Below are 15660 nucleotides of genomic sequence, written 5' to 3'. Positions count from 1 at the left end.
TGGGGTGGCGGCGTTGGAGGTGGTTCTTGTTAAAATGCCATCGTGTGTGACCGCTCGCTGGGACAGAGCGAGAGCAGAGACCCCATGGAGAGGGAGGGAGCCCGCAGACATGAGGCACAATGAGCCACAGTCACTTTGTCAGTTTTCGATATCTGCGCTTGTGTACAATCGCATTATTAAAAGAATTCCCCTCCACCACCCGGGACGGGCCCTAGACAGGCTGTGTCCCCGTGAAGGACCTAAAGGTGCTTTGCTCACGTGTGAATTTGCTCACATGGAAATGTCAACAGGACAAAACTCGTGGAGGAAAGATGCTGTCTGTGGGCCACATCCCCTGGGGGACGGGTGGGGGACTGTCACTCCCCACCTCCCCACCCAGCTCATCCAGACAGAGCTGCCCTCCGCCCCTGCACACTTGGATTCTCAAAATAGCGGAAAATCGCTCTCATGCCCGTTTTAAGAAGACAAGGCCAGGCGGACGGGCCTCATCACATCCGCCCCTTCCCCCGACTGCCCGTGGCAGAGGCCTGTGAGCCATGGTTACCGCTGGTACCTTTCCCTGGCCACCCCGCGCTATGAATCACTTCCGCGGTGTGTGCAGTGTTTACGCTGGCGGGAGGGCCTCGCAGATACGGAGGCCCTGAATTAAGGACACTCCCACGGGATAAGAGAGGGACTTTCTGAGTCTCACATCCCTCAACCAGGTGACTACACAACATGGTATTTTCTCTATCAGCGAACTCGGTTTGGCTTGACCAGGTCTAGGAAACACCTTCTGATCAGCGGTGATTACTGGTAGTGAGCAGGACCTCCTTAGGCAAATGTTATGTAACACGCTTTTCGCAAACAGAGCCTGCGGTATAAACGCAAGGGCCTGCACGGAGGCTCATCCCCGACTCGTGCTCTCCCTTGGAGCAAGAGGACACTGAGGCCACCATGGAGCACAAGGCCATCTGCGCCCTGGTCGTGGTCTTCTTGCTGGCCCTCAGCACCCGAGCCAAGGACGCGGCAGGTAAGGCGCCCTCCTGCCTGCTGTGGGGCACAGCCGGGTCGGCGCTGGCCTCGCTGGGCGCCACCGTTCCCCAGGGCGCAGCTTCAGCACCTCTTCTGTGCCAGGGGCTGTTTGGGGCCCCTACAAGTATGTCCCATGTTACAGGAATGACAAAAGCATGTGATGAATAGCACAGGACGGTGGGCCTCTGACAAACGCCGCAGGGAAGCCGCTTCCCTCGGTTGGTGTTTGTCTTCCAGAGCCGACACTCGGGCATGAGGCTGCTCCTCAGGGTCATATTTCTGGGGGAGTTTTGGCTGGGGTATAAGAACAGTGCTTCCAAATGTCCAAGCCAACGTCTCACCAGGGAGCAGACCCGCCCGAGGCCCACACAGATGTGCCCACGTTGTCTGCCCCACGGTAGCTTGCGGTGGGAAACTCTCCAACACCTTCCTGGGCTCCCTGGGTCCCCTGGGCTCTCCCAGGCTTCATGATTTGGGGCGTCAGAACCACCTCTCCCGTGGGCGGTGCCCGTCACCCCCAAATCATCCATGGCTCGCGGGGCCCAAGTTCCTCCGGAGAGGCGAGAGGAGGGCCTGTTGCGGCCTTGGGACTCGTTTGTGCCCCAGCTCTTCTATCTGTGGAATGGGAACGGCCACCTGCCTCACAGGTTGTCAGGAACGTGCAGCGTGGCAGTGTTTGTGACAAGCGCTTTGCCAGCTACAAAGTTAAGTCATTTACTGCTGTGAGTTACAGTTTTAAGGTGGGGGGAGGAGAAAGTTCCCAAATGGAGGGTTTCCTTAGAGGCCGGGACGCAGGGAGTCAGGTGATGTCACTTTACTGCAGGTCCTTCCAGCTGCCTCCTGACCGTGGGGACAGGGTGGGGGGTGGGGTTGGGTGGCAGTGGGAGAAGGCGTCAGGTGACAGTTTGGGAGTCCCCAAGCCCACAGCAGGGAGCGGGTGGGCCTGGGAACCCAGGGGAGGACATGGCGCTGTGGTCCCCACTGCCGGCCCCTCCCCACCCAGCCCCCAGCTCCGCCTCTGCACTGGAGGCTCCAGGCGGCCGTTCCCTGCCCGGCCCTCTGGCCCAAGGCTCGGGGCTTCCTTTTGGGCCGCTCAGGGTTAGTGATTCTGTTAGAACAGAAATCTAGAAAACTGTGATTACAGTGTAGCCCACAGATGGAAATTGTTTCCACTTGCTTCCTTCACGTGACAGAAAGCGGGTGCGCTGGACACACAGAACCTGGGGCTGGAAGTCCCTCTGTCCTGGGTGGGACTCCGGCAGGAGGGAGTGAGCCACGCGGCGCGGCCTCCCTGCCCTGGGGTGCTGGCCCTCCGCGGCAGGGCTTCTCCGACCCCGACCACCCTGGCGTGGGCACCCATTCTCTTTGCTCCAGGATGGGAGCCAGACCCCGGGAGGGGTCCCCTCGGAAGCTGCCCAGCCAGTGGGAGGGGGGCCTAGATCTTTCCCACAAAGCCAGGACTTTCTTCAAAGAAAGCTTGAGGCAGTCCCCGGATACAAAAGCAGACGGGGAGAGCAGCCCCTTCCGGGCTCCTGCCAGGACGTGCGCTCCTGCACCTCCCCTGGTGAGCCCCAGGCACAGATGGGGAAGGTGTGCGAGGGTCCTCTTCTGTGACCTGCCGCGGCCCTTCCACCCCCAGATATGCCGACGGGTTTGCCTTCCTAGGCCTTAGGCTCCGCCTGAGCCTGGACCCTGAAGCTCTTGCACTTGGATCGTGCGGCACCTGCGGGTAGCCCGTCTCCGCCCTGCATCTCCCCTACGGACCCATCTCCTCTGCTCTGTTGAGTGCCATTTAGCGGCCCCTGGCCCTCTGTCTGGCCCTTCTCAGACCCTGGCCGTCCTTGACACCCCCAATACACCTCACTCTCCCCTCATGGCCTGTGCACGGGCGGCTCCATCTGCTCGGCTTAGCCGAGCCTCAGCCTCCCCTGGCAAACCTCCTCCTGCAGGAAGCCCTCCCTGGTTGTCACCGGCCCCTCCTGGGCACACTGGGATGACCGCACTGTGCTGTCTGGTACATTTTCTTGGCTTTCTCCTCCGTTAGACGACGAGCCTCTTAACAACGACTTCTCCCGGTTTCACTTCCGGGACCCCTTACCCGGCACGGTGGCTGCCCTCGCCGTGCTAGCTCCTGTTTCCAGCACACACAAGTGGTGCTCAGTAAACATTCATTTGTTGAGTAAACAGAGTGTAGTAATCATGCAATGAAAATAACGGGTGAATAAATAAGTCACCTGGGTAGCTGCAAAGTCGACACACCCCAGGCACCTTGCGCTTTCCCGAGGCTTAGTTGTTCTTGCGTCAGGACACGAGGACCGGGTCTCCCTCTCGTGTCCTGAGGGGTTATACCGGCCTTGTGGGCGGTGCTGGCTTCCCTGGAGAAGGAAGCTGGACGGAGGGGGTGTGGACCACGGCACCGGGGATCCGGCCCCCTCTCAGCTTGGCCTCTCGCCCGCACCCTTTCAGAGACGTGCTCGATGGAGCCCCGGGAGCGAGTGAACTGCGGCTTCCCCGGCGTCACGTCCTCCGAGTGTGAGAGTAAGGGCTGCTGCTTTGACGACGCCATCGCTGGGTACCCGTGGTGTTTCAATCCCAAGACCAGGGAAAGCACCCAGGAAGGTATGGCCGTTTCACCACACCTGGGGGCGGGAGGTTTAGAACTAGGGAGAAAGATCCACGCGGGGCCGGGGCGCTAACCAGCGCCGCCAGCCGTGCTTTCCCCGCCACAGCCCCGCGACAGCGAGGCCTGAAGCAGGCTGGGCTCGGGCCCAGGGACGGGGACAGCAAGACAGGGCTAGGGACTTTGCAAGGGACCTGTTTTCCCTGGCCTCCCTTCATGGCTCTGACCCTCCCCTGCGGGGCCGCCCTTTCCAGCCCCTCGGGGTAGAAGAGGAAGGAAAGACAATTAAAAGACAGAAGGTGGTGCATGTTTTCTAAAGAACATTCCTGTTGATACTTTGCAGTAAAAACTCTGTAATTGTTTAAAAGTGAAGGAAATACCTATTCTCTTAAGGTTCTTCAATCTGTTAAAAAAAAAAAAAAAAGAAAAGAAAATACTTATTCTCACTAATGCATCTCCCCTCTGCTCCATTTCAGAGGAGTGTGAGTTTTAGACTCTCCCCACGGGGACCTGCCTGCATCGGGCCTGGGCACTGACCCCCGCGGTGGCCCCTGGAGCTCGGCCACCACCGGCCAGACACCTGGGACAGCCCCCTGGATCGCACCGCGGCTCACAGCATAGATCCACTGTTCCGATCGTTAGTACTCACAACTGGCCTAGGCATTAAAAGATGAATGTTATTCTGTGCTTTTCATTCTTTCAAAACATATCAACGATTTTCCTTTCTTTGAAAGTGAAGTGCAAACTCCCACCTCTGGTTTCTCACCGTGCATGAACTACACACTGGCTGGACTGTCTACAATGAGACACGGGTGGGTGGCTGGGCGGAGGATGAAGTGGTCACAGTGGGCCGCGCGGTCCATGCGGAGCTGTCAGCGGTGGTACACGAAGACGTCCCATTTCGGGCTCAGTCTGCGAGGCCACGAAGTCCTCAAGAAGCGAGTCTGAGCCACCACCTTGCCAGACCATGACGTAGGCACCCACACTGCTATTACTGACATTCTTTACTCTTCGTGGACAGCCAAGTAATAAAAACTTGCTTTCAATTCCTTTATTTCACAAATGGAGACTGACTCAGGAGATGAAACCCATAGCAGAATGTCTGAAAGCGTTAATAATAAAAATCGCAGAAGGTGGCATGAGCTGACACTTCGAGGAGCAACCCCCTAATCTGAGATCTGAGCAAAAGGGGAGGTGCTGAGCTGAGCAGGGCCGGCTGTCCCCACACCATCCGGCCAGGTAGATCACACCCAAACCCTTGGCCACAGGCTGGGCACAGGAGGCCAGCAGACCCCCACGCGTGAAGGGAGGCGTCAGGGACAGGAAGACCCCCCTGCACACAGCAGCATGTGTATGAGCTGCAGTATGTATGTTGTTGCATGTGTGTCAGGAGGGCCACAAACACTCCTCTTACCTTTCCAATGTGCAGAGAAATTTTAGCTTCTCTTTTCTGTCTACAGCCCGCCCGACTTTACGGTCTCTGCCTGCTAATTAGAGGTAAAAAATAGCCAACTTGGCCGGGCGCGGTGGCTCACGCCTGTAATCCCAGCACTCTGGGAGGCCGAGGCGGGAGGATTGCTTGAGCTCAGGAGTTCGAGACCAGCCTGCGCAGAGCGAGACCCCGTCTCTACTAAAAATAGAAAGAAATTAGCTGGGACAGCTAAAAATATATAGAAAAAAAAATTAGCCGAGCATAGTGGTGTGTGCCTATAGTCCCAGCTACTTGGGAGGCTGAGGCAGGAGGATCTCTTGAGCCCAGGAGTTTGAGGTTGCTGTGAGCTAGGCTGATGCCAAGGCACTCTAGCCCAGGCAAGAGAGCGAGAGAGACTGTTGCAAAAAAAAAAAAAAAAAAAAAAAAAAAAACCGACCAACTTTATTTAGTTCAATCCCTTTTAAAATTCTTTTTGTTGCAATAATTTGCACAGCTTCTGCAGGTCACAGTCCTTGGGGGATCGTTGTGCAGTGTCTCTGACTCCACCACAGCCCCTCCCTACTCCCCCATACTTGGGTGGGGCAAGGGGGTCTACACCACAGCCTTAGGGGTTCTGCTGCCCCTCGTGGACAGGCGGCATGGGCATCCTCTCAGTCCAGCTGGCTCGTGCCTTGTGTCCTCTCTCCCCGTTTCCCAGTGCCAGAGTGCTGGGCCTCCCCCAGCACAGCTTGTAGCAGGCAGTTTCCTGGGTTCCCACCAGCAATCCCTTCCCTCCTTTCTTACTCGACTTCCCTATAGAGAAAGGGGAGGAGAGAACTCACTTTTCCCAGCCTCCCCGACTGGAGGTGGCCGTGAGACTTTTCTGGCCCATGAGACATAGCGGCCAATACTCGAAGGCATTGGGGAAAGACTTTTCTTACTTTTCTTTCATCAAAAGGAGAGTGCCCTCTGGCTCCCCCGTGCAGCCCCTGCTGCCTGCCTTTGGGTGCTATGGTGGGGGAATGCGTGCGGTGCTGAAGGCAGCCATTCTGTGATAAGGAGGGAAAGCCCGAGAGTTGGAGCCTTGATGTCCCTGAGCTGCTGACCTGACCCCACCATCACCCACCTCCTTGTGGGTTGAGCCGCTGCTTGTTGGATTCCTGTGACTTGGCCCCACATTACCAAGGCCCACACCTCCCCCTTCCACAGGGCAGGGCCAAGACTCTGTCCCAAGGAGATGACTGGGCTGTCACCTGCCTTCGCTCAGTTTCCCTGGGCTCCCGCCCAGCCAAGGGAGTTGGGGGGAAGGAGAGTGGCTCCAACTCCTCCCTCTACCATGTTCCGCAGAAGGAAATCCCCAGGCTCCTCCCACACATGCCCACCCCTCGGGGTGCCACCTGCAGACACCACAGTCTCTGCCCCTCACGGCCAGGAGGCGTACAAAGGAGGATTTGCTGAGGCGTGGCCTGGCAATATGATCTCTGCCACATTGGTTTTCGGAAAGTCACAAAATCCACAAGAATTCCGAGAGTGGAACAAACAGACGGGAGCAAGCGGAGGTGCCGGAGCAGAGTGCAGCCGGGGAAGAGCAGGCGGGGAGGGCGCTGGCGGCAGCACGTGGGGGCCCTGGCCTCCGGGGCTGCCCCAGCCTCCGCAGCGACATCCGCAGCGCTGCCCCAGGGTAAGCGGGCAGATGTGTGGGAGACGTGCGCTTCCTCCCTGTCTGCGGCGGGGCCGGGGACGAGAGGAGGGGCTGGGCACAGAGGACGGTTTCCTCCCCCAGCCCAGGAACAGGACGGAAGCCTCAGCAACAGCTTTGCACGTCCTGCTGGCATTTTCAGGACAGAGGTGGGAGCTCTGGGGTTCTAGAATTCTCTGCAGGACGGAAGCTGTTACTAAGAAAGAGGTAGGTCTATGCCCTTTGCCCTGAGAATAGGCTGGTGAACCTTGTGGTTTGATGTGTGTCCACAGCAGTGCAGGGAGAGGGTGCCGGTGTGTGAGAGTGTGAGAGTGTGAGTGTGTGTGTGTGTCAGTGTGTGTGTGTTTCAGTGTGTATGTGTGTGTCAGTGTGAGTGTGTGTGTGAGAGTGTGTGTCAGTGTGTCGCTGTGAGTGTGTGTGTGTGAGAGTGTGTGTGTCAGTGTGTGTGTGAGTGTGTGAGTGTGTGTGTGTCAGTGTGTGGGTGTGTGTGTGAGTGTGTGTGTGTGTGAGTGTGAGTGTGTGAGAGTGTGTGTGTGTGAGTGTGTGTGTGAGCGTGTGTCTGTGTGAGTGTGTGTGAGTGAGTGTGTCAGTGTGAGTGTGTGAGAGTGTGTGTCTGTGTGAGTGTGAGTGTGAGTGTGTGTGTGTCTGTGTGAGTGTGTGTGAGTGTGAGTGTGTGTCAGTGTGAGTGTGTGAGAGTGTGTGTCTGTGTGAGTGTGTGTGAGTGTGAGTGTATGTCTGTGTGAGTGTGTGTGAGAGTGTGTGTGTATGTGTCAGTGTGTGTGTGGGTTTCAGTGTGTGTGTGTGTGTGTCAGTGTGAGTGTGTGTGTGAGAGTGTGTGAGTGAGTGTGTGAGAGTGTGTGTCTGTGAGTGTGTGTGAGTGTGAGTGTGTGTCTGTGTGAGTGTGTGTGAGTGTGTGTCTGTGTGTGTGAGTGTGAGTGTGTGTCAGTGTGAGTGTGTGTGTGAGTGCGTGTGAGAGTGTGTGTGTGTGTGAGAGTGTGTGTCTGTGTGAGTGTGTGTGTGTGTGTGTGTGTGAGAGTGTGTGTGTGTGTGTGTGTGTGTGTGAGTGTGTGTGTGAGGGTGTGAGTGCGTGTGAAAGGTGGGGGACGGAAGGGAAGAAACAGTATCAACATCCAGGCCACGCGCACTGGACCAGGACCAACCTGCACCTACCGCCACCTCTCCCGGCACAGTGACTGAGGGGCCCCTGGGGTGGCCGCAGGTTCCCGAGCCTGTATCTCTGGGGTCTGGGCTCCGCAGGAAACTGTGACAGGGAGGTGTGTCCCTGGGCCCCACCCCACCCTTCCGTGGCCCTGGGTCGCTGGGCGGAGGACATGGTTGGGGAGCAGAATTCTACGTGGCTTAGGAAGCAGGGGACGCCTCCTCCTGGGCCATGCGGAGTCCCTGCAGTGTCTGGGGTTGGGGGAGGCAGGTGAGTTGCGATGACAAAATGCCCTAATAAGAACAGCTCTGCCGACGTGGCTCAATGGTGTGGGTGACACAACACGCGCCCCCACGCGGGCGCTCCCAGGGCCTGAGCCCACCCTCCTCCCGAGCCCGGGAGACCTGCTGAGGGCACCCAGGCCCCCGACACCGAGAAACTGCTGGCCTTCTGTCGGGGATGGGAAAATTGCTTGCAACTTTTGTGTTTGCATAAATTGCTTGGTAGTAGAAAGTTTACCTATTTTCTCTCTTTATTTTTGGAAACAGCCCTTCTACTTCACAACTCAACGCAGTGATGTGTCGCTTTACGCTTTTCTTGATCTCCCCAGATGTGAAGCTAAAATGCGGATCTGAGCAGCTCCACACCAGGCACGGACAGACTGTCCATGACATCCTGCATGCTGCCCCTTCCTACCACCCAGGGAACGCTCTAGAACTTTCCATGTCCTAGAAGCTCCTCAGACAGGAGTTCAGCAAGTCTCTCATGGGGAGAGATTCGTCTTTTGGGTTTTCTGGGTAGATGAGCGGGTCGGGGGCTGAGCTGTGTCTGCCCCGGCCCCGAGGGGGACTCGGAACGGGGATGGACCAAGGGGCCGACAGGGGCCGAGTGGGCACAGTTTGCCTGGAGGCCCCAGGAGCAGGCAGGAGGGTGAGGCGGATGAGCAAAAAGGTGACCTGACCCCCATGAGCGGCTGTGCCAGGGTTCTGGGTCTCGTATCACCGCTGTACACCAGCCCCTTCTCAGGCTGCCGTGACAAAGTACTGTCTGAAACAGCAGACGTCGGTTCTCTCCCATTCTGGAGGCTGGTGGGGGATCGGGTGTCAGCAGGGCTGGCTCCTCCCAGGCCTCCCTCCCTGGCTTGCCCGTGCCTGGCCTCTTGCTGCCTGTTCATGTGCCTGGGGGGCTGTGTGTCCAGATTTCCTCTTCTTATAAGGACACTAGTCAAATTGGGTTAGGGCCCTACCCTAATAATACAATTTTAACTTAATCACCTCTTTAAAGGTACTGTCACCAAATGCAGTCCCAGTCCGAGGCTGGGGCGAGGGCTTCAGGCTGGGAGTTTGAGGAGTACACACACTTCAGCCCATGGACATTGGTGTCTGTTTCTTGCAACCCAGGAGCCGTCGTCGAGGCGAATGCTCGGGGTGATGTCATGATGAGTTTCTGTTACTTGAGACTCTTGTGGTCAACCCTACCACAGACGGCGGGAACAAAGCAGATTTTGTGAAACTGAGGATGTGCCAAGTGCAGACAGCGGGCAACATTCGCAAGGTGTGCTCAGCGTGGGCAGTGGGCGGGTTGGTAACCTGCAAGGTGTGTTACGTGATGAGGACGGAACCGACGAGAACGTATCCGAGAGAGAGAAGGATGAGAAGGCCAAGTCGTAAGAGGCGGATGGCGCACCTCTAGGCTGACAGCTCTGTCATCCGGAGATCAGCCACACATGGTGGCCCCAGAAGTGTGGACCAGGAGCGTGGCTGCTCCGTGGATCATGCCGGGCTGCAGCGGGGTCGGGAGTGCTGTCCCGGGTCTCTCAGACAGAGCGAGAGCGCGGTGGCCCCAGGACCCTCCCACCTGCTGGTCCTGGCCCCAACCTCCTTCACAGAGGGGGAGAGGACGCATGAATACCTCGTGGTCCAGGATCCAGGTGTCATTCCCTCCACCCCCTCGCGCCCTCTGCCAAATATTAACCTTCTCCTGCCCCTCATTTTCCGCCAGGTGCTGTAGATTGATTTAATAAACCGTGTGGTTTGAGCACTGTAATCTGGCCCGTGAGCCTTTCTGTTCCACAGTTAGCTGTGCACTTGGAGGCTACCGTGGCTTCTGGATAATTCCCCACACAACAACAGGGCTCTGTTCAGAGCATGTTGAACTAAGGACCAGATCAGGAACTAGTTCTCAAAGCCAAGTTGTGGCTTAAGATCATATTTGTAGGGTCACTGGCAAAGATATGGCGAGCTTAAGAAAACTCCCCGCCTTCCTTTGTGAGTACAGGGTTGAAATATTTAATTCCCGCGAGCCCGATAGGAAACATTTGCTAACAAGAAGGAGACGCACGTCACTTACTGGGAGGGATCGATGGCCGTCAGGAAGGAAGGGCCCCTGACGGAAAGGTCCGAGCACACAGAAGGTGACAGGTGGTGAGACAAGGATAAATAGGTCTGTATCTAGAGTATGTCTTCATCATCCTCTTCAGTTCTTGACTTTCCCTGAGCTGGACGTCTTTGACGTGGCAAAGGGATTAAATTAGGCAAAGCCATCCTGCTGACATGTGTACGTGCTACGATGGGGATCAGCGAACTTATGAGGAGAAACATCTATTCTAAAGGCAGATATTGGGAGGACTTTCTACATTTAATCTGATCGAGTTTGCCAGTGTCAGCAGAGACCTATGAAGGGCTGAGCTTTTGTCCTATTGCAAACTGACAAATTGCTCTGCCACAGGTTCGTGGATGCTGGCAGGAGACGGGAGGTTCCTGGTTCAAGGACAAAGGACTCTACTAGTCGCGGTATAGCAGCAGCATGAGCGCCAGGGTGCTTGGGTCGGGGGGTGATGGGTGTCGGGGGGTGGCTCGGAGGGATGCCTGCACACATAGCAGGCAGCCTTGCAGGAAGCAGCCCCGGCCCGAGGGACTCAAGTCTTTTACAAGGGACAGTACACTTGCCTGCCCTGTGCTCCAGAGGGAGACACCTTGTCTATTTTCTAAGGTTGTTTGCTACACAAACATCCTTCAAAAGATAGTTTAAAAGAAACAACTGTTTTAACTGCCTTGTGTACATCTGGTTGGTGAGGGAAGGATTTCACCTGAGGGTTATTATGGGATGCCAGCACACAGCATATGCAGCACTGGACAGGTGAGAACAACAGCAGCTGGTATGTCGTATGTTCTCCCAGCCCATGGGGACACCGCATGCAGGCGGGGCCGCACGGGAGCTGTGCTCAGGGTCAGAGCCAACAGCACGGGCTTGGGAGGCTCTGCAGCAACACGAGGGCGTGGCACGCGGTGGTTCCCACAGGAGGGTGTGCTCGGCTTGTTTGAACAGCTCTGCGGGCTGGCAGGGAGCTGAAATCCGCTACTCATGGATAAGCAGGAGCTGTGGCTGAGGAGGACACCTTACCCGTGGAAGGAGGCAGGGGACCTTGCGGCTAGGCCATCTGAGGCCCTCTCAACTTCCCCAGATATCACGACAGCGCTGAACATTGAACCTTAATCTTCCTTCTCATGCCATAAAGACAGTGAGCTCTTTATTCACCAGATGTGCAGAAATGTGAAAAACACACGGAAATTGTCCCCCACCAACTAGCGCATATCATTTTCAAGACCAGATTACAGAGGGGGAAAAGGATTAAGGCAATTTCTGTAACCTTTTATTTATTTAAAAAAATACAAATATTACCCTTCATCGTTGTTTTAAACTTTATTTTTAGACGGTTTTAAGACTATAATACAGGGGTAGGCAGATTCTTTTAGAGGACTAGATGGTAAATATTGTTGGTAAATGATGGTAAATAGGTTCTGTGGGCCATACAGTCTGGTCAACTCTGCCATTGTAGCTTGAGAGTAGCATGGACAGTGTGTGAATGATGGGCATAGCTGTGTCTCAATAAAGCTTTATTTAAACAACAGGCAATTGGCCCAGGAGCCCTAGTTTCCAGCCCCTACTGTAACATGTCGTTTTACCTGGACATGTGGTAACCTAACTGGTTTAATGATTTTAAGAGTGGCCAGAATGTGGCTTGTCTCAGCATGGTGTCAAACAAACAAAACATCCACTCGGATGCCAAAGAGACATTTACAAGTAACTTAAATCTTAACTAAAGTCTCTCAAAAAAGTGCAAAGAAGAATTACATTGTACACACATTAAAAATGTGCTAAAATTTATGTCCTTCCAATTATATTCCCAAATATAACTCATCAAGACATTTATGATTTCATTTCCTCCCTAGTGATTCTGTATGAAAATTCTCGTCGGCATTGGTTCAACTGGTTTTTTTCTTCTATTAGCTTTGGTCAAGTTCCTTATTATGTATCCACATAGTCCTGGGCTTAAAAAATTTTTTTAAATGATATTTACTCCCCATATTGCCCAGTATACCAAGACCCTAGAAGCCCGTGCCACTGGGCAGGGAATTGAGCTGGTTAGCTGTTCAGCCTCCCCTTCAACCGTCAGGGGCTTTACCATGTCAATTTCGGTAATAAAAATACGTTTTCCCCTGATGGAGTGTGAAATGAGATATTGTCACCTCAGGACGTTATGGGTGCTACATTGTGTTCCTGGGTTTGTTGCTTTCCGTAAGAGGGTGTGTTGAGCTTCGCTCTGCCGGGCAGTGTTGGTGAGTGGACTCTGTCCTCCCAAATTCATGCACCGAAGCTCTCATCTTCAGTGCCTCAGAGTGTTATTGCACTTGGGACAGGATCTTATAGGGGTAATTAAGTTAAAATAAACCTGTCAGGGTGGGCCCTACTCCAGCCTAACTGGTGACCCCACAGGACACCGGGACGTGTCCGCCCACAGCAAAGACCACGCAGGGGAGACAGGCCGTCTGCAAGCAGGGGGAGGGGCCTCATAGGAAACTAACAAGCCCTGGGCGTCCAGCTCCCAGAGTCAGGGGAACATGCATTTCTGTTGTTTAAGCCGCCCAGTCCGTGGTGTTTTGTTATAGCGGCCCCAGCAAACTGATGCAGGCAGTTAATTGAATTGCAGGTTAACTTGATTCTTTTAAGACTTGCTTTAGAGTTCTGCTAGAATGAGACGAGGGTCCCTTTGCTCTAGAACAGGCCGGGCATGCTCCTGGGGCAGGTTCTCTCCCTCTGGCTTCTCAGAACTCTGAGGACTCGCAGCCCAGGGGTGCTGTGCTGACCATCAGTTCAATCTCTCCCGGCTCCTCCTGTCCCCAGCAGCTGTTTTGCTGGGCCTTGTGGCACAGGCAACTTAGCGTTTGACTAAAAGCTCAAGGGACCCCCTTTCCTACTTCTGGGGCTTCCTTTTCTGACTCTGAAAATCCAGCTGCCTCAGGAGCTTCCAATTCCAGCCTCTGCCTCTGAGATGGCTGCTCTGTGTGGCCCCGACTCCAGTCGTCTGGAGAGTGTCTCCAGGCGGGAACAGGGCAGCCACGGGGCTGGCCTCCCTTCTCTCGTGGTTCCCTTCTCTCAGCAACCACTGTCTGGCCTGCCAGCGGCTCAACACCTACAAAACATTATTTCCTATAGTTTTAGAGTCACTGATGGTCGGAGGGCTAGTCTGGTACCAGTTACTGCATAGTCAAAAGTAGACGTCCACGTGGGTGACATTTGACGGGTTCCCATGTGGCGACTGTTTTTCTATGTGAATTGACAGACGACACCACCCCAAAGAAGAATGGCACCGTCACTGAGTGCCCAGGTAGGTCTGCGGTCCTGGGTTTATGGTGGCAACAGTCGATGGTAGGCGTCAGCCGGTGTCGGCACAGGGACAGTAAGCAGATGAAGTGCCCCTGGCAGCACAAGAGAATGGCGGGGAAGGGCGTGGGTGAAGCGGGCGTGGAAACCAGACTGGAGGAGGGAAGGGAGGATGGACGGGATGGGGCTCGGAGAGGGACAGCAGAGGGAGCCGGGACCAGAGGGTTTCGGGATGTAGAGAGAGGTGCGGTGGACGTCGCAGACAGGACGTTGGGAGCTTAGGACATCCCGAGCAGAAAGGACGTTTGCATCTCGCCTTGAAGGTGTGGAGCTCAGGTTCCGAGAGTGGCCCGGGAGGGGAGGCAGGAGTGGAAGGGCATGGAAGTTCCTAGAGACAGGAAACAAACCCTGAGTGGCTGTGACTTTGGACTAACGTCCACTGGAATGTTGCAGCTGACCAGGATGTGACCAAGTCTTGGTGTGACAAGGGACACAGTGAGCTCAGTGCTAAAGTCCTCAACAATGGGGACAGGCCACATGAAGGCGGGGCAGGGGCTCTGGAAGTGGCGCTGTTCACAGCTACATCTCCAAGGAGTATGGTCTTTGCGCGAGGGCGGGGACTGGGGGCTCCAGGTCAATGTCCAGCCCCCCCAGCCTGAGCCCACATGATGGGAGCGCAGCCACCAAATACGGCCGTGGAGGTGGTGTGGTGGGCACAGCTCCACGCTCAGCAGGTGGCTCCATGTGGCAGACGTCCGTCTGGTATGATGATTTCCCAACAGGGGAAGTAACTCGCCGTGAAGGAAATGTGCTTTCTCCAACTTGCACAGAAGCACGGTGTGGCCTAAGCGGGGCGTGAGAGACGCAGCTCCGGGGAGACAGAGGCTCCCGCCAGCGCCGGGAGAGGGCGAGAGGCCGAGAGTCGCGATGGTGAGTGGTCTCTTGGGCGCGGAGCAGGCGGTTCCAGCAGGAGCCCAGGAAGGGCAGCAGGGGCAGTGGGAAGTGGGCTCAGGCAGGACAGTGGGATGAGCACAGGGAGAGCGTGCATGACAGACACTCTGTCTTGGTGGTGACTAAGGTGACAGGGATATGCGGCGGGGAAATCGACCTTTCCAGGATTTTCAGAGATGGAGCCCCCACGGCTGCCTGGTGGGGGCATAGCCAGGGCTGAGCCTGGAGGACCCGGGCTGCACCCGGAGGCAGTGTGGGAGGGCGGCAGCTGTCTCCAGCCTGAGGACGTGCTTGCTCCTGGCTTCTGTGTTCCACTCATCTCTGGGGCACCGACTTCTCAGCCTCCTGTGGCCGCTCCAGCGTGGGGCACTTCGGGTCTCCCTCTGTCCCTCCCACCACGTCCTCCCCCGTTTGGGCGAGCGCCTGCCCTCCGGCTTGTCTCCTCTCTGTCCAGAGCGCGACCCCTTCTCCAGAGCATCGTGCCCCAGGCAGGGCATTTGCTGGGGTCCGGGTGTCATCACTTAGGAAATGGAGAGAACTCCCATGGAAGAAAAAATGACCAATGGGGGGGTTGGCTGAAAATGCACTTATTAAACCATCAGTGGACCAGCCATTCCGGCTGCTCCATGGACCTTGTCAGCCGTCTCCTTGGGGAGCAGCCCCTGCTGCTGATGGGACTGGGGGTGTCCTCCCTGGGCTGCCCTTGGGCCTGTCCATTTTCCCCAGTAACCTTGGTCCCAATACCATTTAGATCCCTTTGGTAGGCACACACCTTATCGGGAGAAATGCCTGGCTAATCCCTTCCTGGGTGTGACCTGTGTGCAGCCGGCCCCAGACCTACTCGTGGCCAGCTTCCACGTAGGCAGCCTGGCACCACCTGGCTCCCTGCCCGGGGCAGGGGGAGGCTGGTCACGCAGGGGGCACGGCACCCCCCCGGAAGCCTCGCCTGCGCAGGGCACGGTGCTGCTGGCCACCTCTGCACCTCCACCGTGGAGCTGTCTCAGCCCCTGCTCCTAACAAAGGGCCCAGAGGGCTGGGGCCACGGGGCACGCAGAAAGGTTATCTGTGCTCGTTGAACAAACAGAGAGGAAATTATAAAACACCCCTGCAGCGGGAGCTGTGTGTTCTGCAGGCTGCCCCGG

General features: G+C 56.1%; 1 protein-coding gene across 1 annotated transcript; it reads left to right on the top strand.

Moving 5' to 3' along the window:
• Positions 1-536: 536 nt before the first annotated feature.
• On the top strand, positions 537-8635 carry TFF1 (trefoil factor 1). The gene is made up of 4 exons (XM_012659969.1): positions 537-549; positions 872-1012; positions 3481-3633; positions 8514-8635. Exons 1-4 carry the CDS (start codon positions 537-539, stop codon positions 8633-8635), a joined length of 429 nt encoding a protein of 142 aa, XP_012515423.1.
• The last annotated feature ends 7025 nt before the right edge of the window (positions 8636-15660 follow it).

The sequence above is a fragment of the Propithecus coquereli genome, unplaced genomic scaffold, assembly GCF_000956105.1.
Source record: "Propithecus coquereli isolate 6110/MARCELLA unplaced genomic scaffold, Pcoq_1.0 Scaffold644, whole genome shotgun sequence".
Classification (NCBI taxonomy): domain Eukaryota; kingdom Metazoa; phylum Chordata; class Mammalia; order Primates; family Indriidae; genus Propithecus; species Propithecus coquereli.
This window is presented reverse-complemented; position numbering and strand designations above follow the sequence as displayed.

Bases quoted from the DNA above. Each gene is read 5' to 3' on its own strand.
- TFF1 (XM_012659969.1), top strand. The intron at 1,013-3,480 runs GTAAGGCGCCCT...GCACCCTTTCAG, and splicing joins CCGAGCCAAGGACGCGGCAG to AGACGTGCTCGATGGAGCCC. The intron at 3,634-8,513 runs GTATGGCCGTTT...TGATCTCCCCAG, and splicing joins CAGGGAAAGCACCCAGGAAG to ATGTGAAGCTAAAATGCGGA.